At 44.8% G+C, this 27,421-nt stretch overlaps 1 protein-coding gene across 4 annotated transcripts in view; it reads left to right on the top strand.

Moving 5' to 3' along the window:
* Window positions 1-27,421, top strand: part of FGFR2 (fibroblast growth factor receptor 2) — a 102,496-nt gene that overhangs the window by 42,208 nt on the left and 32,867 nt on the right. For 2 of the 4 annotated variants that reach the window (XM_036898526.2, XM_036898519.2), the window contains 4 exons: window positions 5,516-5,639; window positions 21,355-21,545; window positions 23,937-24,081; window positions 26,127-26,323. In XM_036898526.2, the coding sequence (XP_036754421.1) occupies window positions 5,516-5,639; window positions 21,355-21,545; window positions 23,937-24,081; window positions 26,127-26,323 (657 nt within the window). Of the gene's footprint in view, window positions 1-5,515; window positions 5,640-21,354; window positions 21,546-22,603; window positions 22,752-23,936; window positions 24,082-26,126; window positions 26,324-27,421 lie in introns of all 4 variants that reach the window. The other 2 variants (XM_036898518.2, XM_057506397.1) reach the window with 1 other exon arrangement.

Below are 27,421 nucleotides of genomic sequence, written 5' to 3'. Positions count from 1 at the left end.
CCTCTTCTATGACCTGTGAGGTCTTTTTTTTAATTGTAGTAAAATACACATAACACAAACATTTTTATTTACTTTCAAGACTTTTTCATCACCCCAAACAAAACTCTGTATCCATTAAGCAGTTAATTCCTCATTCCTCCTCCCCCCAGGCCCTGGGAACTTCTAATCTACTTCCTGTCTCTATGAATTTGCCTGTTGTCAGTATCTCATGTAAGTGGAATCATCAGATATTTGTCCTTTTGTATCTGGCTTATTTCTCTTAACGTGTTCAAGATTCATCCATGTTGCAGAATCAAAACTTCTTTCCTAATTGTGGGGGCATGGTATGCCGTTATATGGATATACCGCCTTTTGTTTATTCATCTGTTGATTGGACACCTGGGATGTTTCCACCCTTTGGCTGTTGTGAATGATGCAGCTGTGAACATGGGTGTCCAGGCCCTGTTGGAGTGCTTGCTTTCTGTTCCTTTGGGTATATACCTGGGAATGGAATTGCTGGGTCATATGGTGATTCTGTGTTCAGCTTTTTAAGGAAGGTCATGAGATTTTTCAAGAGTTAAATTCAACAGGCAGTGGAGGCCCTGCTGCCAGTCTGGCCCCAGGGCACCTTTCTGAGCACCTTCAGGGAACAGGCATCTATGAACAGCCTTGCCTTTTGTAACTTACTTCTCACTTCCTCTGGGGAGATTCACTGATTGTTACCTGGAGGAAAGTGTTTGTGCCACTGGTCTTAGAGGATCCAGAGTTCACCCAGCCCTGCTCTCTGGACACCTCCTGAAAAGCAAACTTCTTGGAGTTTAAGCATTAATGAGATGTTTGCCCCACATCTGCATGCTGATAAGCTGCAAGCTGCAGTAAGTACTATAGCCCTTGACACATACAAACTCAGTCTGTGCACACACATGCAAAGGCATGGTTCAGAGACCCCAGGAACCTGCTAAAAATGTGGGTCTGGTGTGGGAGTGTAAGATTTTGTGCATCCAAATGACAACTGGTCTGTTGAATTGTAGAAGTTCATAGGTCACCTTTATGAAGACTGGGGCTAAAACGATTGCTGTCTTTCTCCATGAACTGGGGAATGAATACTAGTGGAAGGAAGTCTTTGGAGCATTTACCATCACATGGACACAGCATTCATGGACTTGGCACCAAATAAAACTTTCCTTCCAGCTTCTGGATGTTTATTCTGCTTGTTATTGAACACCTGGGTATTTGGAAATGTCCGGATTTTTTGCAATGTGGAAACCAAACATCCAGGTGACAGCCTGGGTCTTTGACCTTTGACCTTTCACCCAGGTGGTTTGGTATCACACAAACAAAATCTACATTCCCCGTTGTCACCTGAAGGTAGCTGGGGGCTTACCATGCCCCTGAGAAGATTTAGGTAGCAGCAAAAGAATTCTGAAAAAACCTGTCCAAGCTACCTTTTGTCTTTGGGGTGACAAGGTGTGGAATGTTTGTGGAATCCGCTTTTTGTATTACAAGTCAGAGAGTTTAGGCCATTAGCTTCAATCTGTTTTGTTTCAGTATTGAAATGTTATTTTAAGACGTCTTTAGTGAACCTAGTTTTGAAGCCTCCTGCTTGCTAATTCGGTTCTTTGGCAGACGAAAAATAATGATGAATTCCACAGAGATTTGGCCATGGACAGGAATAAAAAGAGAATTGTGCATGTGTGGATCGTGCAGGCTCTCCCGTCCCTGGCTTGCGTGTTTGGGCTCCCAGAGTTACCGTACAGTGGTTCTGCAGAGCAACCACTACCAAAGGGAGACATGGGGAGCAGCTTCAGTTCACTTTTTGTTTATGTAGGGATGTATGTGTGATTTAGTTTAAATTTGAAAAGTGAGAAGGAGAAACAAGTGAGCAACATTCATAATCCCACCACTTAATTATATAAAGTGTATTGGTAACAATTTAGTACATTTTCTTTCTGATTTTAGCTGTGTCTGTGAAACCATGCTTACAGATTCAGGCTTACACGCACCTGTGAGATTGTGCGTGGGTGTATATTTTTTGTGAAACGGAGTATTTGTATTCAAACTACTTTTTTTCATTTTGTCAGTAACTATTAATGAACTCTTACCAGGTCTGAACATAGGAATACCTCCTCCTTTTGAATGACTATATGCTATCTGTTGGAGTGAACTATACATTAGTTCATGTAGATGAGCTTATGTGTTACCTGACTTTCTCCTTGATAGATTCTGATTTTTTGCAGTTATAGCCTCAAAGTAATCCTGCTGTTGTCTGTGTAGGCTAGATTTCTGAAAGTGGAATTAACTGGGTCAAAGGAAAAAAATGTGTGTTGCTTATTTCAGTAGGCACTACCAAATTACTTTACAAAACAGTTTTTTTTCAAATCCTTTTCTGTTCTCAGTTCGAGTTCTATTTCCCTGCAGCTTTACCAAGTATTCAATGATGTTGATCATACTAATTTTTGGTAATCAGCTGGTGAATAACATCATCTTGTTATTGTTTTAATTTGCATTTCCATGATCCTTAATGAGGTTTAGCATCTTTTCATATGTTTATTGGGTATTTACATCCCTCTTCTGTGAAAGCAAAGATGGTTTTTAGGCAGACCCAACTGGCTGAAAAGTTGTAGCACTAAAAAGCTGAGGAATGGAGAAAGCACGTTGAAGGGGACAGACAGGTTGCGTTTTTGTCGGAAGGATAGTGTCTTAGGTTTATGCTGAATCGTGGTATGGAAACAGAGTGTTTAAAAGAAACCACAGAAATCTTTGTGCCTTTGTTTCCTGTTTTGGTGGAGTTACTGTTAGTTGTCTGTTAGCTTGTCATTAAGCAACCACTAGTTAGGGTGGGATATCCCCTCCAGGAGTGTCAAACAGTTCCACTGTTGGTGGCTTCCAAGGCCATCTATTTGGAAAATGCCACAGCTTACAAAATTTGGGATTGGTGGTAGGTCAAATACTGGAGTGATGGTGTAAGAAAATAAATATTAACAGCACTGCATGGGGCAGTATTGATTGAGCACCAAGTTCTCTGAAAGGGCAGAAACACCTTGTTTGGTAAATGTGTTTCTCATTGTGAAAGCATTTTATAAATGTTAACTTATTAATATTTGTAGTGAATCTCCAGGAGTACATATTTAGGGAGCACATGCCCTTGAAGAGGGATCTTATGTGGAATACCGTAGCCCCAACAGAGACTGGCCTTGACCGCATGCCCTATGGTTAAAAACGGCAGTGCTGTGCCGAGCTGTGGATGCCAAGATTGAATGTCTCAGGCACAGGCAGATGATGCCTCCCTGTGCAGTTCAGGTTCAGCTGCATTTGGAATATGCCATGTGCCAAATGTGGATCCAGGCACAAGAAAGACATTGACAGTTTGGATGGGGTCCAGAGATAGGCACTAGCCATGATTAAGGGCTTATGGGCATGACATTTGAGCAGGGGCTCAAAAGAACTGAATATTTACGGCAGAGCTAAATGCTGGATTACGTGGCTTGGTGACGTTAGGGCCTGTAGTTTCATCCCTAAGGTACCCTCACGTGACTGGTGCCTCTGAATCCAGGAGAGCCCGTTCCTGATAGGCCTGAGAGCCCGAGATAAGGGAACATCTCCCTGTGGGCGCATGTGCCCCAAATTAAATCAGGGAGCCAGTACCTGCATCTCCCATGCTGTAAGCATGCAGCTCAGGGTTAGCACCCCTGGGACCAGGATTTTGATAATTCTCATTGCATTGGAAAATTTAGCATCTACATCTTCTCCTTTAGAACGCCTCTGCATAGAAAGAAGGTGCTTCTCCCTTCTAAGAGGAGATGTCGCTTCTTGCTTTGGTTCTGTTACGGGTCTGTGGCCCAGCCCAGAGCAGAAAGCATGTCTTTTCCAACAGACTCTCAATTGTAGGTCTGATGCCTTCAGATTCATTTTACTGCCAGACATTTCACCTGACACTGAGCATGGGTGTCTCATCATCAGCAACATGACATTGGCCTGACTCAATGTCCTGCTTAAGCACAGGGGTTGGTGACAGGCAGCAGCTGCACAGAGTGACTCTGACTAAATTCAGTGCTTATAGAAGAAGACACCAGCCTTCACGCCCGTGCTCCTTCATGAGACTGGCAGCGATGAGCAGTGGTCTTGTTGTTGAGCTCGAGCGCGGCATCAGTAAGTCGGCTGTGCACGGAGGGCTTGCGCAGAGCCAGGCCTGAGGGAAGGGTTGTGTTGGGCGTGCTCTTACAGCCTCTGACTTTTGTCGGCACTGCTTTTCAAAGTGGACAGCTGCTCGGCCCTCCTGTTTTCATAAGGGGCATTCATGAGATGATTTTCTTTATTCTCTAGTTTAGTTCCTTGAATCACGCATGGGCTTGCAAAGGCTCTGCCGGTATTAGGGGTTTTTATGTGATTAAGGCAGAAAACACTTGTGGTGCACAGGGAATCATTCAGAAGGTCAGTTGAAATTCCTGAATCGATAGTTGAGATTAGTAGGCCCTGGCTTTTAATTTTTTTTCCATGTCTCCAGAGGGCCTCCTTGTCCAAAATACTTTGAAAGAATGATTTGGATTCAGAGAGAAATTTTGAAGCCTTGAACCCAAAAGATGAAATTTGCATTTTGGTCCTGCTAAGGAAAAAAATCATGCTTGCTTGAACATTTGGGTCTATTAAAATAACCCCAAAGCAGGTTGGGAACTGTAGAGTGCAGGGCAGGGTAGTGTAATGACCGAGCTCAGAACTGGAGGAGGGTCCACATCAACTGTAGTTGCTAGAATATTTGGGTCTATTAAAATAATCCAAAACTAGTCTGTTTGTGTGTTGATAGAACTGTGGGTTAGGAATCACAATAGCGTATTTTCACACGTGCTGCTTATCTTTGAAAAGTCTCAAGGAGTTTGTAAACAGATGGACGTACAACTTCAGTTTCCTGAGGATTCATTGCTCCCATATTTGGTATTCTGAGTATAACTCTCAGGAACATGTAACATCTATTCAGCCACCAGCAAGGGTGGGAAGGGCAGACCTCTGCTCCCAACTGAAACTTCTGGAGACTTCCAGACAGCATCTGAGGGCCATGGGGAAGGAAATGAAAAGCTTTCAAACCAGAAGCCTGAAGGAAAAATAGCAGCACCTACTCTGTGGGCTCCTTGGGAGAACTGACATAGCCAAGGTGGGCGGGAGTGTGCCTGGCGTGCAGCACATGCTCACTAGCCTTGGCCCTAGATGCCTCCTTTGTGCCGTTGGGGATGAGCGACCTGGCAGCCCACCTGCCTTGGGCACTGATACGTGCAGGCTAGGCTTCATGTTCGTTGGCCACCCTGGCAGCTCCTGGAAGAACCCTCTAGCATGACAAGGACGGACCCACTGAGCTGTCATGTCAGTAATCCACGTGCTAGACGTTCACCGTGATGATAATCATTGTTTTGGCTGTATAAGGAAAATTTAGAATTCAGGTGATTCTTTTCTACCTTCCTTGTCTTCCCCAACTTCTTTTTAAATCAAGAAAGCAACGGACCTGGTATTCTGTGTTAAAGAACCACTTTTACTTTGATCTTTTCAGGTACGAAACCAGCACTGGAGCCTTATCATGGAAAGTGTGGTCCCATCCGACAAAGGAAACTATACCTGTGTGGTAGAGAATGAATATGGGTCCATCAATCACACATACCACCTGGATGTCGTTGGTAAGTCGGCTTCTCCCAGAGTGGCAACCAGACGCCAGCCTGCTATAGCTTGACTCACTTGAAGGATTCTTCTGGCACTTGAGGATGTTCTGTTTTCCGATCAACCAGGTTTTATGTGTTTCGCGTGGTCCTCTTGGTCCCCAAGTGTCATCTTGTATGAAATGGACACGGTGCGAAGTGTCCTCTGGAAGCCGAGATTATGCTGAAAAGTATTAACATGTGCAGGGAAAGGGTACAGATACGTTGTAGGAGAAGTTGTTTTTAAAAGAGAGGCTCCGTTATCTAAGAAGGGTGATTGTGTAATGCTGGCTGAAGAGTGCAGGGCAGGGTAGTGTGATGACCGAGCTCAGAACTGGAGGAGGGTCCACGTCAAGGGGTCGTGCACTTCCTTCAGAAGAGCCGTTAGGCGCTACAAGTTCAGCGTCTGTGCCTAGAAGCTGTTCTTTGAAAAGGGAACTGTGTATCTGGGCTTATCCATACCTTTCAAACAAAGGGCTGAGATAAGTAGGCTATTTTAATTAAATACCTGAAGAGCACATAGCCTGTTGTCCTGGAAATTCAGGTTTTTTTCTCTCTTGTCTATGTTGGGTTTTGTCATAACTGATGAAGAAAGGGTGTTTCTCTGCCTTGTAGCAGGATTGGTAACATAAGGAACTACATACCCGGGCTGTGTCTCACTGTTGCAGGGTCGGTGGGCTAAGGTCTTGTGTGCAGAAGCCATCTTTTCTCTGTCTTGTCATCTACCCTGTCTCAATATCGCCACCTGTCCTTGAATCCAGGCTGTGGGTTCCCTAATCTGTTCTCCACATGCAGGTTGCTGACTGCCACTAGGGGCTCAACTCAAAGCCCACCCTGATTCATTTTGCCTTAAAGTGACCCTTTGTAACTCCACAAACTCATGACTCCCCTACTGTGTGTCTGTAAACAAAGGCTTTTGTCCATCATTTCTTATGCAAGTATTCCTGGTCTCATTTCTCATGTGAGTATTTCTTCCCCTTCAGTAAACTATGCACTCTTTGAAGAGGGAGATCTCCCGTAGATATTTGAACCACCTAAAAAGCCATTAAGAAACTTCAAAAGCTGGATTAACCAAATTAGGTTAATTGAAGTTTTAGGTTAACTGAAAATTTTGCTTTTCTATCAAGTTAAATCAAATCCATAAGAAACCCTGCCTCAGAAAGTATGATACAGTCTTTATTTCTATTTGTATGTAAGACTTCAATGAGACAAGTATTTGTAACATTTTTTTTTTTTTTTTTTTTGTTCAGAAGGCTTACTGTGAAGTATGATAGGTTTTTTTGTAAAATGTAGATCCTGTAGCTGTTCCTAAAAGACTGAGTTTTAGAGCCCTCTTTTCTCAGAGGGACATTTGTGGAATGTTTCTTACTGGGAATTACTATGCACAGATACTTTACAAAACAGAGAAGTAACACTCAGTATGAGAAGAAAATGGTTAACATTTAGTGTGGCACTGATGAACTATAAATCCATTGACCAATGAGCACATGACTTGGACTTCACTTTGGGCCTCATGTATCCTCAATGTGACATGAAAGTGTTTCTATTTTAAGGAAAGAAAGATTTGGGGCTAAAAGTGGTAAATACCTGATTTTGAAAATAAGTAATGTATTGTGAGAATAAAATAATTGTGCTGCAGCAGTCTTTGGGGATTATGGTTGCACAGGTCACAGTCGTCCATTAAGATTGGTTGGGGCCATTCCAGGATTCAGGAGTCATCTCTCGGCCACTTCAGCCCTGGGCTCCTGCTCCGAAGCAGGTTTTGGGTTGAGTTGTTATGTAAAACATTCAAAAGCCCCTCACCCCCACCTCCCCTTTGAGCTTTCTGGCAGCTCATCTCTGTGAAGCCCTGAAATCTCTCTTAAGCGTTTAGGGTTGGATTTGAATTGGGCTGCTGAATAATGGAATTGTGCTGTCTAATGTTAATCCCCTGGCAATCAGTCTTGTTGAAAAGAGCGTATGATTCAGTGGTGTGATGTAGAGGGAGCATAGAGTGTATGGGGTAATGCAGAGAAAGGCCTGATTATGTCACAAAATTGGGAGATTGCCCAGCTAAACTTTGGGCCAATAATGACACAATGCTGGTTGGGAATATCCATTAAAGCTCAACCCTAATAATTTTCCAAGCCTTGAACCTTCTTTATAAATAGAAGCCAGAAGTCAGTGGAGTGTAAGACATTTTCAGGAAAGATGGAGGTGTGAAATACTCTCATCTTTGCTCAAAACCCTAATAATTGCTTTGAGAAGCACTAATAAAATAAGAATTGAGTCGGCTAAAGAGTCTCATGTAGACTTCCAGGGTTGGCAGACAATAGTCATTTGGAATATCGCAGCAAGTGGAAACAAAAGGGATTTGGGCTTGAACAGCAAATTTCTGGTGGCCTGCAGGTCCAAGTTTAATATGTGGCTGTGTGATAACAGCTCCTCAACTGCATCTCTGTTTCACAGAAAATCAGAGACTCCTTCCCAGAGAAGGGGAAGTCCTGTTCTCGTTCACATTCTCCGTGGTTTTATTTTTGTTGCTGTGATACATAGGTTTGTGGTTCAGATATTATGAAGCATCAGAATGGGTGAGATCTTTTTATTGAAATTCTCCCTTGGAAAGGCATTCCTATAAGCACTTTAATGTAAAAGCCATGTAATTTAAGTGACATTCTTGTGTTCTGGAATTAAACAGCAAGCCGTTGTTGTGTGTGAGGGAAATGCTTTCGTTTATGGGATCCCTTTTAAGAGCCTTGCTTGATCCTTATTAAAATTGACACCATTACTTTTCAGCCATTTACTTGCAAGGGAAATTTAGTGTGAAGCTCCACATTTTGGTAATTATGGAGATAATAAAACGGGCTTCCCCAGAAGAGCTGGCTCCGGGAGGTGGTCTTTGCCATAGTTTGTCGGTGAGTGAGGCTGAAGCCCAGGATTCTGACTGGGGCCCTGCCACCAAGAAACTGAAGCTTCAGATAAGTTATTTATCTTTGGATTTCACAATCCTTGTGTCTGAAAATGAAGGAGGAGTGGAGACTCACCGATGTTAGAAAAAAGGCAGCCGGGTGTTGCGGAGAGCATAGCAGGTCTGCCAGCCCACATGCCACTGTACCCAGTGAATTGGGACAAGTCACTTAGCTTTTCTAAGCCTCCGTTTCCTCATCAGTAAAATCAGAATGATGGGACTTACCTCATCCCTGTGATGGCTGTATCAGTTTCCCGGGGGCTGCTGTAACAAATTGTCTGCAAGCTAGATGGCTTAAAACAGCAGAAATTGATCTGGTCTCAGTTCTGGAAGCCAGAGTCTCAAGTCCAGGAGGCAGTGGGGTGTTCCTTCTGCAGGCTCTGAGGGAGAATCCATTTGACGCCTCTCTCCTGGTTTTTGTGGACTGTCTTTCCCTTATTAAGACACCTAAACCCTGGATCATTTCATCTCGAGATCCGTAACTTAATTACAAAGACCTTGCTTCTGAATAGGATCATATTTACCAGTTCCAGGGGTTAGGACATGGAATTAACCTTTTTGCAGGTCACAGTTCAACCCATCACGGTGATTATGAGGAATCAGTTGATTAACAGATAAAAAACACCAAATTGGTATCTAGGTGTAGCCAGCCACAAATTCAGGCTTAGGCTTCTCCCTTCCAAATCTGGGCTCTTTGAGAGTTAGAATACATCTTTCATAGCTTTCATTAAGCTCAATCAAAAGTTTTATTCGACAAACTGCCATGTTGGGACCAACAGAAGTGGCCAGTGGCTGATGTTCGAGTGTTCTGCTGAGGTTACCACGTCTGGTTAATGCTGTCATCAAGGCTGTCCCAGGACTGATGTGGTTGCTGGGCTTGCAGAAGAGGATCATGGAGTTTGAGAGCCCCAAGTTCACTGAGTGGCCTCCCCCGCGCATCCCCTTCACAGCTGAGGAAATGCAGGGTTTGTGGAATGAGTGATTTGCTAAGGACTGGAAGGGACTCCGGAGCTGGGCCTCCACGTGGGCTTCTCACATGCCAGTTTAACCTCTGTGCACCACATGCTGACATCTCTGTTTTAGATTTACTGCGGTGGGACCAGGAGTGACCACTGCAGGCCCTGAGAAGGTGCCACACCCCAGGATCAGCTTCTTGTTACAAAAGAACAAAAAGTGGGAGAGAAGTGGAACTATTTAAAAGACGAGCTGCTCCTTCTTACTCATATGGACCCTTTGGCTTTGAATTACGGACTCTCTCTCCTTCTGGACACCTAGTCCTGTAGTCTCAGAGGCCATCGGCTGACTTCTGAGCTTTTCACCTGACATTGGATATTTTGGGGGGCAGAGTATAGTGGAGGCGCAGAAGGGCACTGCCGTCTTCTCCTCTGTCAGTCTGACTTTTCAGAAATGTATCCTCCCCCAGGACAACAGCTGTAAGTGGCTGGCAGTGTCTCGGTGGGTGGCTGGGAGCCGGTTGGGGCCAGGCATCCCGTCTGGCTGGCTGGAGGTCACTCAAGCCCCGTCACCAGCCCTGACTTGCTCGGTGGCAGACCAGATTGGCACTGTCGGCGTACAGCCTCTGTAACTCGGCTCTAGACATGATGGGACGCAGACTGAAAGCACAAAGGAATCTGTCCTGGTGATAACTCCCGCTCAGGTATGTGCTCAGGAGGAATGAAGAGTCTTTTATTCCAGGCACTGGCTGATAAGTCTGACCGTGGGGTTGACACCTGGCTCTGAGCTGTTGGCATCCCCAGTGGGAGAAGGAGAAATTGCGTAAATTGTTTACTGCTAGGGGCAGCCTCTGCCCGGGAAGACAAAGGCTCCAGTGTGATTCCTGAGCAGAAGGAACCGGGCTGAGGCGAGATAGGGACCCTCAGACCACACTTCCCCAGTGTGAATTTTAGAATGTTTTGCATTTGGGGCAAAGCAGAATTTAAGTAAATGAAGAAATGGTGGCTGTGTTAATTCATTAATTGGTTGGTTTATTACTGAAGCTGTCAAATTCAGGGCCATTCTTGCTCACTTGTCCTTTATAGAAGACCCCTCTCTGTCCTAGTTTTCATCACACCGTGGCTTCTGGACAGATTTTTGTCTTTCTGTGTGGTTGGGGTGGCCTTGGTGGTAGGTAAAATTAAACTAGGCAATACCACGGATCTGGAAGTTTTAATCCATTGAACACTCAACTCGCATGTTCTAAGTTCCAATGTGTGGACATATCTAGGGCGCTCACCAGGCCTCAGCTCCACAGAGCCACTTGGGGTTCTGAGCTTGGAGTGTCTTGACTTAGAGGCTTCCTGGCCAGGCCTTGTTTGGTTTTCTATGTTCATGATCTTGCCTCCAACTAAATCTTTTCCATTTCTTGCTCCAACTTTAAGACTTGATGTTAACCCTGATATTGGCTCACGTGCCCACTCTAAAGTTGTGAAATCTAGCTGGAGGGAGGTAGAAAGCCCCTCTATTGGAAATGGGGTTGAGGTGCCGTGCCAGGTAATAGGTCACAGTGAGCGCCTTTATACGTCGACTTGTTCAGCTAACACAGAATTGTGGAACTGGAGCAGGGATTGAGGAGGAAGCACAGGCCGATTGCTGCTTTTATGGTTCCAGAGTCATTTGCCGCTCCTGTTGCTCACTGTTGCTGCAGGGTCTGCCCTCACTGGTCTGCCCTCTTGCTGGGTGGCACCCCAGGAGGTTCCTGTGGGAACTGCAGCAGAGAGGGGCTCACAGTCTGTTTCTGTCCTCTGCTGCCTCTGTGGCCTTGGGAGTTGGGACCTCTGAGCCTCAGTTCCCTCCTCTGTAAAATGGGTGTGATGACACACATGCCTGTGGCACTGTTGGGAGGATGAGGTGGTGGGAAGGCGGGACTTTTTTTTTTTTTTTTAGATAATTATTTTTTATTGAAGGGTAGTTGACACACAGTATTACATTACATTAGTTTCAGGTGTACAACACAGTGATTCAACATTTATATACATGATAATTCTAGGTACCAGCTATCACCATACCAAGTTGTTACAATATTTTGACTATATTCCTTATGCTATACATTACATCCCGGTTACTTATTTATTTTACAATTGGAAGTGTGTACTTTTTTTTTGGTTGTTGTTGTGAGGGCATCTCTCATATTTATTGATCAAATGGTTGTTAACGACAATAAAATTCTGTATAGGGGAGTCAATGCTCAATGCACAATCATTAATCCACCCCAAGCCTAATTTTCGTCAGTCTCCAATCTTCTGAAGCATAACGAACAAGTTCTTACATGGAGAACAAATTCTTACATAGTGAATAAGTTACATGGTGAACAGTACAAGGGCAGTCATCACAGAAACTTTTGGTTTTGCTCATGCATTATGAACTATAAACAGTCAGTTCAAATATGAATACACATTTGATTTTTATACTTGATTTATATGTGGATACCACATTTCTCTCTTTATTATTTTTAATAAGATGCTGAAGTGGTAGGTAGATACAACATAAAGGTAGAAAACATAGTTTAGTGTTGTAAGAGAGCAAATGTAGATGATCAGGTGTGTGCCTGTAGACTATGTGTTAATCCAAGCTAGACAAGGGCAATAAAACATCCACATATGCAGAAGATTTCTCTCAGAACAGGGAGGGTGAGGTTCTAAGCCTCACCTCTGTTGATCCCCAATTTCTCACCTGATGACCCCCCTGCGACTGTGCCTGTCTTAGGTTGTTCCTCCCTTGAGGAATCTTACCCATCTCTGGCTAACCAGTCATGGAAGGCAGGACTTTTAAAGAACAGTACTGTGTGATTGTTAGTCGCTGTCATTAGGTGGTCCCACACCCGCTCTGTGTCTGGGTGGAGGCACGTGGACACAGCCAGGCCCCGGCCAATGGAGTGGTCTGTCCTCTCCTTCCCTCCAGCACAGAGATTTCAAAACTTCTTTTGGTAGTTGCTGTTTATTATGCTTGTAGTTGCTCCAGAGCAGCTTTTCATACCTGTTTCACAACAGGGATTCTGGGGGCAAAAACTGGTCAGTGGGCAGCTATGTCACCACAGATGGACTGACCAGCAGAAAAGTCCTTGCAGGACCCATACCAGCAAGAAGTTATCCCTCCCAGGTGCCAAGAGCAGGTTGTGTCTGTGGGTGCCTGCTCCCAGGGGTGGAGCAGGCACACGCCAGCGTGGACGGGGCGTGTTAGAACTTCGCAGTATCAACATTTTTGCCATGTTCTTTGCAAGCCATCAATTGCCCTCTGCCCCATAGTTGAGGAAGGAAGGCTTATTGGTTGCTTTAGGTTCTGGCAGGGAGCCAGGCTGAGGTGGCTGGTAGAAGGCTAATGTTTGCCGCCTTGACTAATCGCTGGCATTGGATCTGGTGTGGGCAAAGAGGATGCCAAAGTGTTATAGACAAGTTAATGTCCTACAGCCTTTTGTAAGCAGAGGGACTCTTCAACTTACCTGGAGATGATGCAGGTGGGGGCAGGAGTAGAAAGGAAGCTACAGCTATCAGAGCGTGGGTAGGTAAGCCTGGCATGAAGGTGTTGATTCATTGCTGGCAGTCATAGTGCCCAGTCATGAGCTTAAACTTCGTAAGATTTCTGTCAGTGTGTTCTGAATTGGAACAACAGAAAAAGGGTTTAACCAGTTACTTAATATTTGGGGTTTTGTGGTTCGTAACATATTGCAAATTCCGAAACAAGATCTTCAGAGTTTCTGTCTAAGCTCATACAACTTTACGGTCACCTTTGTAAATCAAAAGACCCTGCTTGTGAAGTATTATGTCAACTGTCATTAAGATGTGAGTTCTTCCCCTATTAAATGTTACCGCCATCAGTATGCCTTTAGGGGTTCATCCTCCTTTAGAACAGCCCACTTTTGTGTTCACAGTCTTCACATTTGGTTTATTTTCACAGTCAAGGACAAGGTAGGGCAGAAACGACCTAATGCTGTAACAGGGATGTACTGTCAACTTAGAGGGTAAGTTTGAGTTGGAAATGCAGCTTCTAGAGATACTGTCACGTCTTTGACCATAGTGAGATCGAGCGCAGGTGTGAGGTAAGGGAAGAGGCGGCTGAGGGGAGCGTGCTGAGGTTGCGACTGACAAGTTTTTCTGTTTCTCCTTTTGAGAAGAAAGGTGAGGAAGTGAGAACCTCATTGTTTTGGAGAGAGAAAATAGAGGGATTATCCATGTTTATTTTAATGATTAATCCTCTCTGCAGAGCAGCCTGGCTTGGTCTAGTGAGTGACAGTTGGTTTGAGTGAAACATGGGCTTTGTGCTCTTGGTTCTCATGCCACAGCACAGGGAGCCCCCAGACTGCTGCAGGGATGAGGTGATAAATAGGGGTGGAGATTCCTGGATCTCGCTAGAACTGCTTTTCCCTTCTTTCTTCCAGGGCCCCTCCCTGGTAGGATTCTCTCCATCCTCTAGTTCTCTAGGGCCGGTAGGTATTCTTTCCATCCCAGATAGGTGTACAAATCAGCAGGTCAGATTGTGCCCTACATGTCCTTCCTATCACATCAGGAGGAAAATGATCTTTTCCAAGATAGGCATTGGATATTATACAGGAAGGATCTTTCTGGAAGGCATGCTTTATTTGAGAAAGGAAGTCCTCATTTTATTTGGTTTGGTATATACTCTGGCCTGGGACTGAAAGGGAAAGGATTTTTAGTCCTTTACATTTTACATTTTGGCCCAAAGAAACAAAGCCATTCTGTATATGAAGCCATCCCTGAATGTTCAGCAGGGAACGGCCTGGGTCGCAGGCTGGCTTGAGGCATCCCATCAGGTTCGGACAGTGAGAAGGGAAGTGGCATTTGGACTGGAGCCTTTTGTGAACTCTGGGTGACTGTTTTGAAGCTTCTCTTCAGAAGGTGGTCCCAGCAAGGAGTAAGTATCTAGAGTCATTTTTATTTTCAGTATGAGGTCGCCTCTAAGAAAACAAATGAGGTTTTATCATTCAACTTCTCATGTGGATCATACCAATAGGAGGCTTTTCTTGTTTGCTCAGATGGGCTGAAAGCTTTTGCTTCTTCTTGAACCACCCAAGAATCAAAATAAGGCATCTGAAAGATTAGTGTGATAGATTTTTCCAGATTTCCTCTAGAATCAAGGCTTTTTAATGGGAAAGTCGATGAAACCTGTCAACATTACTTCTGTGCACATCTTTCCATGTCTATACATATTAATCTACTTCATTCTTTTTAGTGGCCCATATTCTCTTCTGTCCTGGATATTGTGTAATTTATTTAATCACTTCCCCCATTGGTAGATATTCAGGTTGTGCACACCTTTTATCTTCCAGTTACAGAAGAGGCTACAATGGCAAGCTTTGTGAACATTTATTTTTTGGGCACTTGGGTGAATATTTTTCAAGGACAAAGTTTTAGAGGTGGACTCACTGTATCCTTTTTGATAAGAGATCAACAGAACCTTTTCAGCCTAAAGAGCTTCATTCTGAGCACTGTCTTTGTGACCACCCCCCTGCACCCCCAAAGTGGTCTGGTTTTTAGCTTCTTTGCAAATCCTTTGAAAGGAGATATTCCAATTTGGAGTTCAGCCTTTGTAACAAGAGGGTGTGTTTAATTCCTGCACTTTTTTTTTTTAACGTTTCCAGCATACTCTTCCCATGAAGGAGACCCAGCTATGCAGACTCCAGCTGATAATCTTGCATTCCTGAAAGATGTTGCACCCTTAATGGCAAGTGGCAGGGTGCTGAGCCTCTGTGGTGTAGATCTCCAGTGTGACTGCTCTCAGCTGTGTTTACCCCAGCTCCTCAGGAGGGAGCCTGGGGAGACTGACGTCTGAGTTTTACATCAGCCTGAAAACAAGCACAATATAGGGAGGGAACTTGTGCAGAGTCTTTGTGGCAGGAGAGAGAGAAGCTGCCAGGAAACCGGACAAGATAAATACATTGAACTCATTGAGAAGATAGGTTTTCTGTGACTAGAAAGACATCTTGTTCACTCTGTGATACCATCACCTTTGCCATTTCTCCTTTTGTAGAATTGTGGTAATTTGTATAACATATAATGCACCATTTTAATCTTTTTTTGAGCGTACAATTCTGTGGCATTAACTACATTCACATGGTTGTGCAGCCATCACCACCCTCCATTCCCCAGAACCATCCATCATCCCAAAGCCTTTCAACCAAAGGAAAGGCATTTTTGAACCTAAATTTGACATGATTTTGTGGTCACCAAAGGGTCTTCATTCAGGTCTTAACTTTTTGAAGGCACAAAGCTCAGGGTATTGTAAACATTTGGGGTGTAAATAACACACAGCCCAGCTCCTGTCATTTGCCCAAAAGACCTGAATTGACACCCAGCTGGTAGAAGCCACTCAACCCCCAGCCACACAATACTGTCTATGACATTAATTAGGGGAGGCACTTGGCCTCCACCTGCTTTGGTCTTCCCAGGCCGCCCAGCCTCAGCCAGCACTTCACACCGCTTCTCCAGCTCACCGAGCAAGCACAAAGGAATTAGTGGTGTTTTCCTTCTAGCATTTCACATGATGCAGCCTCCATAAGTCACTGAGGGACTTCAGCGCTGGAGGGAAGACGCCTCGGCTGTCCCCAAACAAGCCTGCTCTACACACTTTGCTCTCTCTGCAGAAAAACCTGTATGGTTTGGCGGAAGCTGGATCACCAGCCCAGTTCTGAAGACTCTCCAAGTCAAATGTCCAGGCAGGAGGAAAATGAGGCCATGCTAAGCCTAGGATGGAGGAAGAGCAGCCAATGAGTCACTTTCTTCACAAATGTGGTTTCCCTTTTTCATTGTGAAAAAAGTCTGGGTGCCCAAGTACCCCGTTCACTTGTCTGTTCTAGAGGATAATAAGCCAAAATGCTGGCAACAGATACTTAGACCAGGAAAATGTAGTAGTCCTTCCCCTACCTCCTAACCGTACCTTTTCTACTGGGCAGTGCTGTTCTCACCTCTCTCTGTGCCAGGCTACAGGCTGGAGAAAGCTTAGGAACAGTATAACTCAGAACGCGACTGGATTTGTCCCGTCTGGTTTGAGTGCATCTTTGAGAGTCTTGACAGGCAATGAACTTGGCCTACTAATTATAATTAGCGGAGGTCTTTAACAGATTATTGGGCTCCTTGAGCTTCAGAGGGCTTTGATCATCCTCCCTAACAACCAGTCCTCATGCGAACTGCTGTAGTCCATTTTTATGCAACAAAGGCAACCACTGCCTACTGGTTAGAAAAAACCTGGGACGGGCTTTTAGGAAAAAGAATTCTCAGTTCATTTCCACTTGTCCCCCAAATCGCAGAATGTTCTTTCCCTATTCAGCCCTTGGGTGTTGCTAAGAAACTGCTATTTTAGAGAAAGGGTAATTAAAATTTGATTTTAATTTAAAGACAGAGCAGGCAAGGTTCTCTGGGCTCCTTAAATGAATGGGTGTCCCAGAACAGGGGACTTGCTGCTTGCAGATCAGTCCTGGGCACTCACTGTGATGTAAGTCTCTTGGTGTCTCCAAGCCAGAGAGAGAGGCTTTGCAAAGGTTCTTTGTGGCAAGCGCTGCTTAACTTTGGGGGAGAAATGCTTAGGTACGAGACCAGTGTGTTCTGGGAAACCAGCAACTCTGGGCTTGATTAATTTATAGGTGTAATTTAAGAACCTGGTTCTCCTTCTGATCCCGGGGATGCGTATTTACTGAGCCTGTAGACATGAGGCCTCTCCGCTCAGTGGATGTTTTTTATGGCCTTTGCTATGTCAGAGTAAAAGCTGTAGATCTCTTATGAGCAAACATATTATTATGTCCAGAGGACTAGCATGTTATAAAGTTTCAGTGGTCAATTAACAAAGATTTATTCTTTGTTACTCAGGTATTTTCTGTCTCTCTCCCTCTCTCTCCCCCTCAGTAGTTACCTCTTGGAATGAAGCAGGCTGTTTTCCGCCTGCTGTCCCTGGTCACGGCTTCTAACTTCAGAGCAGGGCTTGAGAGAGCCAGTTTTGACGTTTAGGCTAACAGAAGCTGGGCCTTGTGCTTTACGAAAGTGGATGCATTTGGAGCACTTGACAAAAGGGAGTGAGAGAGAGAAAATGCGGGGGAGCGAGTCTTTTCTTTAAGCACTTCAGTCTGTGTTTACTACGCACTTATTTGATGGAACCTCATTCCAGCCATGCAGCCAACTGTCCCATCGGCAGGAGCCGCACCCTTTGGACTGCTTTCCCGTCTGTCTTAACTTGGAATTCACACAGGGACTTTCGAATTGCCCTTTCAGAGGTTCTCAACCTGTGTCAGGTCCATGCACTGTCCATCTGTGACCTGCTGAACTCAGAGTATGTATATTTAAAATTGTAATGAAGACACAGGGGTGAGATGCTCACCAGCTTTTCTGTTTCTCTGTATATTTATTTCATTCCCCCTGTAGGGAGAAAAATCTGTTTTATATAATATCTGAGAGTTAAACATGCAGCAAGAGAACCTTGCCTAAAACTGTAAATCCTTCCTGGTGGAGAAGATGTGATTTCTGTTACCGCATGGAAGAACAAGAGGTGGGCCTGCTCTGGCTTTACTTCTCTCTTCCAGAGATAATTCACTGGCTTATTCTTTTTATGTCAGCTCAACTGCCCAGCGTCTTGCAAACGTGAACCTGGTTGGCCCAGGGCCTGGGGAGATTCTGGGGTGAGTGCTGTCGCCGTTGGAGGGTCCTCGCACTCACCATCCCTGCCCGCCCCTGCAGTGCTCCCACTGGGCCCCTCTCTGCAGGAACTGCCGCCCAGCTTGAGCCCCCAGCTGCCATCTGCACCCTATTTTCACCCCAGCTTTTCAGACGTTACAGCAGGGGTCCAAAGACTGTCACCCCCGGCTACTGATCAGTGGTCTTAAGGGGCTGATGGACACCAGAGGAAGAGTGGTCACTGATGGGTTTGAGGCAAGAAGCGCCATGCTCTGCAGATGCTGGCACCCGGGACCTTTTCCAAGATGTTTCAGGCCTCATTCTCCAACTTGTTTAAGGGCAGAGAATAAGGTTGCAAAGGAAATCAAAGCCTGATGTGGAGAAACGAAACATGAGGCCTACTGACTTTTTAAAAACATTTTAAATAACATTCTCTAAGGTTTCATTTTATACTGAAGGCAGCTGTAATAAGTTTTGGAAGACGGTGTAAGGTTTCGATTACAGAGCAATCCTGCTTGCCATTTTTGTACCCAAAGTGAGAAAGGGCCGAGGGGGAGAGGGGGTGGTTAAGAGGTTATTTTGTATAAGGTGAGAAAATTTGAAAGGATGAATTTAAGTCTGCGAGAGCGGCTAACATTCGGTACGCTGTAATTTGCAAATGCAATAACATGAAACCATTGCGAAGTTGGTTTTTTTTTTTTCTTTCTTTGAAATTTTTTTCTCTTCATGAAAATAGTCCAGATAGCAATGGAATAAGTTAATGACTAGAACTCAGCAGCACGTTGACCACAAGTAAAACTAGACTGCGGCTCTGCAGTGGGCCCTGCCTGTGCGGCCCCAGTGACTCAATTCTCTGCTGAAGGCTGGCGCAGGTCGGAGATGTCGGGCTGTATGAAAGCACTCATTGTTCACTGGGCATCGTTACTGGGTATTACATGCACAATGTTTGCTTGTGAAACGATTTATTAGAAACAAGTAAGTTTAAGAAAGAGAACTTGGTTTGAAATTCAGTTGATCTGACTTATGACATTTAGGATTTTATAGTACCTTTGTTTCTAAGAATAAATATTTGGGTCCACTGTAAATATTTATCTTAAAACACCCAACCACGTGGGTGCAACATTGAAAAACTGAGCCAGAGAATGGATTGATATCTAAAATTCACCACTCTATGGGAAGGAGTAAACCACCTCGATATTTGGGCTGGACAAAGGAGGAGCATGGGTGGTGGGCTTGGCCTGCCGTGTCCAGCCAGGAGGGCAGCGCCCTGCCACTGAGTCTCTGGGGACGAGGCCTGGGGAGGAGGTGTGTGCGTGCACTTAACTCTGGCCTTCTCGCGTGGATGCTGCTGGCCGGGATTAAGCAGGCAGGTCCCTGTGGCATCCAGCTGGCTGTCAGACCTGAGCAGGAGGACTGCCATGTGCATGGGCCATCGCCAGGGTGGTGCATCTACCAGTGAGTGAGGGCGTCTGGTGGTGTCTGAAAGGTCCCCAGCTTTGAGATTCTCTGCCCACAAACGAGCAGTCTCCACTTCTGGGTGCTTAGCTCAGCCTCCATGGATGATGTTGTGGCAAATGAATGACTTCTTCGTGGGCTCTGAAATCCTTATCTGTTTAATGTGAAAATGTGGGTGTCTATGATGTGATGGGAGATTCTGGAATGATATGTGCTAAGAGTAACCACTAACACATTGCTTTTATAAACATGTTTTTGAAGACCAGCAACAGGCTTGTGTAGTAAAATCAATTTGCACATGGTCTGGCCCTTGTCCAACAAATTCCACTAAATGATTCTTTAATCTGAAAGGCCCCAATGTAGAAAGGCTTAGATATCTGCCATTCTAGTTTGTTCTTCCAGCCCAGGGCATGGGGATACTCAGGGGCAGTGTGGAGACATCCTTGATGTGTTGGGCCAGCTGGGTTCTCTTCATTTCCCTTGGCAATTTTTTAAGTTGGAGTTCAGGCAAGTGGCACCCTCAGAGCAGGGAGAGGGATGGGAGGATGGCTGGCAGGTGCAGGAAGGTGGGGATTTGTGAACTGACAGATGATTGGGTCTATGTAGATCTTGGCTGAGCCACCATGTGGGAAGGTTCTGGTCACTTTGTGATTGTAGCGCCATTGTGGACAAGATCACACACAGCAGGCTGGTCTGTTACTAGGTTTTTGAGGACCATTGTGTGTAGTTTCTGATGCATCTTCACATGGTTGCCCCTACAAGATTTCTGCAGAGACCACCTCTCAACTGGAGAGGACCTTTTCCAGGCCTAAGACAAGAGAGAGTGTCTTCTGTCGAGAACTTTTGCCCTAGAGAGAGAGAGGCAAGTGATGATGGGAAGCAATTGCTTAGCACAGCCGCTGTGGGCCTCCTTTAAGACAGCCTAAGTCATCACCAGGATTTGGGATCTGGTGTCCCCTGGGTTTCTTTGGTGCTACATCTGAATAAACTAAGGAATGTCTCCTTTCACATCAAGCGTTTGGCACACAGCACCACTTAATATTTATCAAGGAAATGAATGAATGCATAAAGAATGAATAAATGGAGTAAGTTGCATAGTAAGAAGGTAAATCTGGTTGTTCATTTAGTCTGTTCATAACTTTGGGCTTTAGCTTTTAGTTTCTTTTCTATTTAAAACAAGGGGTGGAAGTCTTTTCAGAGCACCTCACGCATGTTTTAGGAGAAACTGTGCATTTTTTTTTAAGCATTCAGGGTGACCTTATGGTTAGTCTTGTCACTTACCTGTGATGTCAAGCCTATGGTCAAGGGCTTGTTTCTGATACTATCCCAAGTGGAGTCAATGAAGAAGCACCTACTCCCCTGCCATTTACCAATCTTTTAGGTTGTCAAAATCTTTTTTCCCTTGTTCATTAGGTGGCCATGGACAACCAATTGCTTGAGTTATAATAAGTTCTTTTCTCAGTTTTCGAAATAAGTATTCTTTTTACAAGGGTCGCACTCCCAGCAAGCTCCTTTGAAGTCATTTTGTTATGCACTGGGCCTCGGTGTTATTTCAAAGGAGTCAGCCAGCAGACTCGAGGCCTTTCTGGCTCGAGTTCACAAACAGCCTTCTGGACAACACAACATATTTATTCGTCTCCCCCGCCCCCGTCCCCACTCCCTGTTTCTTCCCTCTCTCCATCAGAGCGATCGCCACACCGGCCCATCCTCCAGGCAGGACTGCCAGCAAATGCGTCCACTGTGGTTGGAGGGGACGTGGAGTTTGTCTGCAAAGTTTACAGCGATGCTCAGCCCCACATCCAGTGGATCAAACACGTTGAAAAGAATGGCAGCAAATACGGGCCCGATGGACTGCCCTACCTCAAGGTGTTGAAGGTGAGGACTTTCTGAATCCGAAGATGCTTGCAACTGCAGTCTCCTTAATGGGTCGGCCCCATTCTTTGATTTCCTCTTGAATTTGAGAGAAGATGATTCCATCTTTGGCCAGTAGAGAGTGTGTGAGAAAACTAGCTTGCTAGCAAAATTTCAGTGGAGGGAACTAGGGTAGTGGAGGGACCCGTGAAGCTGGAGTCTAAGAGTTCAGCTATTTATCAGCCCTGGGATCTTAGATGAGGCGTTTTGGCTCAGCAACACATCTATAAAAGTGGGGAGAGTGATGCTATCTTCCCCTTAGGGCGGTTGTGCCGAGTAAATGGGGTGGAGGAGGTAGAAAGAGCTCTGTAAACTCCAGGCTTTGTCCCATGCTTATTGTTACGTTGATGTTGTTTTTCTTACAAAGTGTTAGGATCAAATTTCAGTACCTTTGAGAACCGATCTGCATTTTCCTTTTAAAAGGAATTCCTTAACCTTTGAAATTCATTCATGTGCAGTTTAGACAATCAACTTTAGAAAAATCTTGAGCAAGGAAACTTACTTTCTCCTTGTATCATTTGGTTCCTGCAAGTGCCTATTTTAATAGCATCAGTTTATTTGTTTAGATCTGTCTTGCTTCTCAGGATGGGGATAGCAAACAGCAGCTGAGTCTATACAACTTCTTAGCCCACCGCCTACCACATTTCGCACGTTTAGTTGCCTATAGAGAATGTCCTCCAAAGAAGCCTTCCTGTAGAACCATACATAGGTAGTTCCCCTAAGCGTGAGTTATTCTCCCAACTGAGAATACCAAGGGCTGGAAAACCTGGGACAAGATGAGCAACCTGGGGAACTCCAGCCCATTCTGTTATGTATTGATCATACCCTCCACCCCTTCTCTCCAGCTTGCCTCTGTTGTCCACTAGTTGACTTATTTTGTTCTTTCTGAACCACAGCCCTTTATTGCTGCTGTTTAGACATAACGGAGGTTGTTTTTTTTGTGGTGTGTTGGTGGTGGGACCCTAGACAGTGTGAAGTCCTTCCTGGTTGGCCGTTATATTGTTCTCCTGTGTCTATTCCAGCACTCGGGGATAAATAGTTCCAATGCAGAAGTGCTGGCTCTGTTCAATGTGACTGAGGCGGATGCTGGGGAATATATATGTAAGGTCTCCAATTATATAGGGCAGGCCAACCAGTCTGCCTGGCTCACTGTCCTGCCAAAACAGCAAGGTAACAACGTTCTTGTGTTTTTTTTTTTGTTTTTTTTTAAAAGAAGGCTGGATATAGAAGCTGAAAAGACTTGATGCTTTGGGAGACTGCAGGCAGCTTATAGGCTAACTCTGTGGCCTTGGTATATTCATAATAATCTTTCTTTGGTGATGCAGCTGGTATGATGCCAGCAGCCATGGAAAAATACCCACACTGTTCAGAGTGCTTGCTGCAATTTCTTCTAAAGATTACCTTCCATCCCCACCTAGTTTTGAGGTCATTCCTTCTGGTTTATCTTGTTTGGGCTGCACATTTCCCACTATTACACAGCAAGGCTCTTTTAAATGCACACCGTCATGCCTATTGAAATGGGTGGCATTGGCATATCAGTGGAATCCATACCTCCTCCTTCCCCAGATTTTTAGAGAAATGTTGGCATAATATAATTTGTCCAACAAAACATCGTTTGTTTGGTTACATAACTGATATTTACAAATACTGTCCTTGACCTTGGTCTCCCAAATTCGAGGATAGTCTGTCTGCTGAATGAACGTACTCCTGGATGCTGTGGAAGGCAGCAGGTTGACCTCGTTAGTCTCTTATGCCTCACATTCAGATGTTTATATTTAAAGAGATCATACTTTCTTCCATTTTCTTTCAATGCAGTGTAAGTCAAGATGGTTATACAGGGGTAAAAATAACCTGAGCCTTGTAACCACACAAAATTCCACCCTGGTTGGTTCCCACAGGGCTGATGTGCAAGGTGTCCGCTTGGACTTATCTGTAGTGTTTTGTTTTATAACATGACAGTACAGACAAATTCATCCTTTTCTCAAAGTGGGATTCTGCAGCCAACTGGACCGGAACCTAGCTTGGACTTTTGGGTGCTGTACTTTTGGAAAACCACCCCTAAATCCAAAGCAGAGGGAAGGCCAAGAGAATGGATCTCTGTGGGTTGATTTTTCCATGTGTTTGATTGCATGCATGTCTAGGTGGTGAAGCCGGTGTGGTGATGGGCCTGTGGAGGTGAGCTGCTCAGTGTCGCTCAGAGTCTCTCGGTTGCGGGCTTTGTGGATGGGCTGCAGTCGGAATCTGCCGGTGGCCAGCACCCCCCGGAGCCCCCGGTGCGACTCCTCATGGTTCCATGGCCCCCTTCCACAATCATTCCTGTGTCTAGCCTTTTCTCTTGCTTCCCTTGTTTTCTAGGCCGCCGGTGTTAATACCACGGACAAAGAAATTGAGGTTCTCTATATTCGGAATGTAACTTTTGAGGATGCTGGGGAATATACGTGCTTGGCGGGTAATTCTATTGGGATATCCTTTCACTCTGCATGGTTGACAGTTCTGCCAGGTATATACTGCTCTTTCTCTCCGTGGTTTTTTTCCTTTTCTTGGTTGATTGCTATAAAATTAACACAGCTTCTGTTTTTAGAAATGGCCCCTTTTATCCTTCCATAACGGTTTTTAAAAAAATGTTTAAAATGATCCCCCAGGGATAAGGAAGTTGCCTTGGGAATTCACACACAACGAGATCGCACACTTACATTTGTGATCAAGTGAAATTTCACCCTGAAAACCCAAAGGATCTTATGTTTTTAAGGAGTCATTAAGTCAAAGCATGAATTTGCCCATCCTGATTTCTCCTAAGGAAGAAGTTAAAATTACTTTGTAAAATTCAAAGTAATTTTTTTCCCATTTCAAATTCCATTTTTCTAAAACCCCATATGGACTTTCATTACTTTGGCTCCTCTTTCTATTTTTAACGAGCTGTAACTAGTTGGGTGTATGTCCAGGTGCCTGGGAGGGCCCCTCTGTGTGTAGGGTGTACAGAAGCAGTGTGCAACCTGCCTTGGGAATCTCGGTGGCTTGCTGCATGCTGCAATAGAATGGACTGTCAGTTCGCTTTTACCGCAGAGCATGCTCTTGCCGTCTTGGGCTTGATGTTATTTCTGCCCTACAGAGAAATCAACATCAGCGAAGCCCTGTAGCCTAAAGATAGCTGCTGTTTGAATCTTAACTGACATCTCTGCACTAGTCAAACTTTCTTGATGATCACTATCTACTTAGACGCATTTGCCTCTCTGTCATTTCCTTTGTGAAACTGCATAGACTATGGTTTGCTAGCTCCTGATGTTCCATTCCAGTTATTAATTCCTTATTTTTAGAGTATGGTGCCTATGCGCATGCTTATTTTGTATCTAGTGAAAATAAATCATTTCATTTTGTGCTGTGCTGCTGACAGTTTTGACTATCTTGCAAGTGTTTTCCTGATTAAAATGTATAAGCTTTAAATAATACCATTGCATTCATGTTTCCTTTTGTTGTGAACCTGCTCTGTGAATATTTGCTTTGAAATAATGAGATGCCTCTTAGGTTGAGCTTGCTTTTACTTGCTGTACTGCGTTCTGCAAGGGCCTAATTGGCGCTTGGTAACCGATTTGCCCGACAGTCCTAGCACATTAGCTAAGAATGCAGTTTGAGAAAAGTATTCGGAAATAACACTGCTTGTAGATTGGCCACTGAAGACCAAGGAGGGAGCAGACATTGTTGGAAGTTGATGTAAGAACGTGCTAACTTCAATAATTACATGTATACTCACATGTAATACCCTTTCTATTTTTTTCTATAAGAGAAAAGTTGTAGTGACTTAGCAGTGACATACAAAATTTGAATGGTTATTGATTAAGGAATATTACACACTTTTTATGGTGTGGACATAAGACTCTATATTAAAAGCATTTTGGTCTTTCTATTAAATGCATTTGCTTGTTTAGTTGAGTAATATACCAGGCTGTATTAAGCAATTTGAAACCTTTTCAGACCAGCCTACCAGATGAATATTTATTTCATTGCATATAGAACTGTGCTCAGATGGGGTAAACCACCCTGCCATGTCTACCTTTGGCAGAGCTCACCCAAATAAGACTTGAGGTACCATCCCTCCAGAAACAAAAGTGGGCATCCTTTGTATTTAAGAATTTTTCATTTGGTTTGCACCAGAGCCGATCACTGAAGACAGTCTTTTTGTTGTGGGTGTGGTTGACTGTCTACTCTGCCCAAAAGCCTAACAGAAACCGGCCTCATCGTCTGCCCTTTGTACCTTGGTGGTGGCCCACCCATTGTGATCACTGGTTTGCAGAGGGCCACTAAGGCCGGAGACAGTGACTGCCTGGGCGCTGGTGGTAAAGTGAGGAGCCCTTGCTTTATTTACCCTTATCTGGGGGAGGTGCATGGCAGACCCTAGCCCCTGTCATTCTGCACCACTGAGTCATTGTGAAGCCCCTTGTCGGGAATGGTGGTCACCTTTTGATTCCTTTAGTTTGCCAGGTTGCATCAATCCAGTGTCCTAACTCTGTGGCCTGCTTATCTGTTCCTCCTCTGTAATCTGCAATCTAGCTCCTGTAAGAGAAAAGGAGATTACAGCTTCCCCAGACTACCTGGAGATAGCCATTTACTGCATAGGGGTCTTCATAATCGCCTGCATGGTGGTGACAGTCATCCTGTGCCGAATGAAGTCCACGACCAAGAAGCCAGACTTCAGCAGCCAGCCAGCTGTGCACAAGCTGACCAAGCGCATCCCCCTGCGGAGACAGGTAACAGAAAGTAGATAAAGAGTTTGAAGAAATTTACTCCTCCCTGTACACCAGCCAGCTCTTGGGTCTGCTTCGCTGCCTAGGTGGACATCACTGTGTGAGTGGAGCTGATGGGCCTCTCGGTGGTCTGGCCGGTGCTTGGAACATGGAGAGCCAAGGGCTGGTGCATCAGTGAGGGCAATGGAGTCAAGTTCAAGGGCAAGAGAGCACAGTGATGTGAGATGCAGGTTCCTAATCAGCAGGTGTGGCGTTACCATGGAAGGCAATGCCCTTGTGTGTTTGATGAGCCTCAAGTGCAACAGTCTCTGTAATCTAATGTCGTGATCTAATGCTTTTTTGGAGAGAGGCTGCTACCACTAGTTGGGAGAGGAGGGACTCTAGTTCTCTGACTTATTTTTTTACATCAAGGTCAGAAAACTATGCCCTAGATGTGAACCTGAGCTATTCATTCAAGCTGGCCCATAATGTCTTTCTTAACTGAATTTGATTGGACCTCTCTGATCTTAAAATAGAACTGTATGCACATATTGTATAACTGTGAGTTGTTCAGAGGCATGGCTATGGATTCAGGGGAGGAGTGATTTTTATATGGAATAAGCAACAGATTATTTTTGACCTAGACCTTGGTCTTATGGTGGTTACTTTGTGCTTGATGTGCCTCCCAAGTAGTTTGAATTTGCTCTGGGGAGATGGGGCAAGATAGAGCCTGCACATCTGTCTAAAACTAAAGCCCCGTGGAGCTGAGCCGCACAGGAAATGCTTTGACTCTTTCCCCTGTGTTTGCAGAGATGTAAGGGAGAGGCCGATGGGCATGGAAAGTGTCTACGAGGTATTTGGAACTTGGTTCCGATAAAGATGTTTTTTTGAAGCCGCAAGTAAAACGGCTAACTCTCTGGCTCTATCACTGTGTGTACTGAGTACAATTTATAGGGTGTTTGTTAAAATTGCAGCTTCTGTAGTCTCAGCCTAGAGATTCTGGTTTAGTAGGTCTTAAATGCGGGCCAGGAATTTGCACTTTCAGCCAGTCCTTGGGTGATTCTGAAAGGCTCTCTGAGAAGCTCTGGGTTCATCCCAGCCCTGCCCCCCCTGGGGCTTGAG

Source organism: Manis pentadactyla, chromosome 8 (assembly GCF_030020395.1).
Source record: "Manis pentadactyla isolate mManPen7 chromosome 8, mManPen7.hap1, whole genome shotgun sequence".
In the NCBI taxonomy this organism is placed as follows: Eukaryota; Metazoa; Chordata; class Mammalia; order Pholidota; family Manidae; genus Manis; species Manis pentadactyla.
This window is presented reverse-complemented; position numbering and strand designations above follow the sequence as displayed.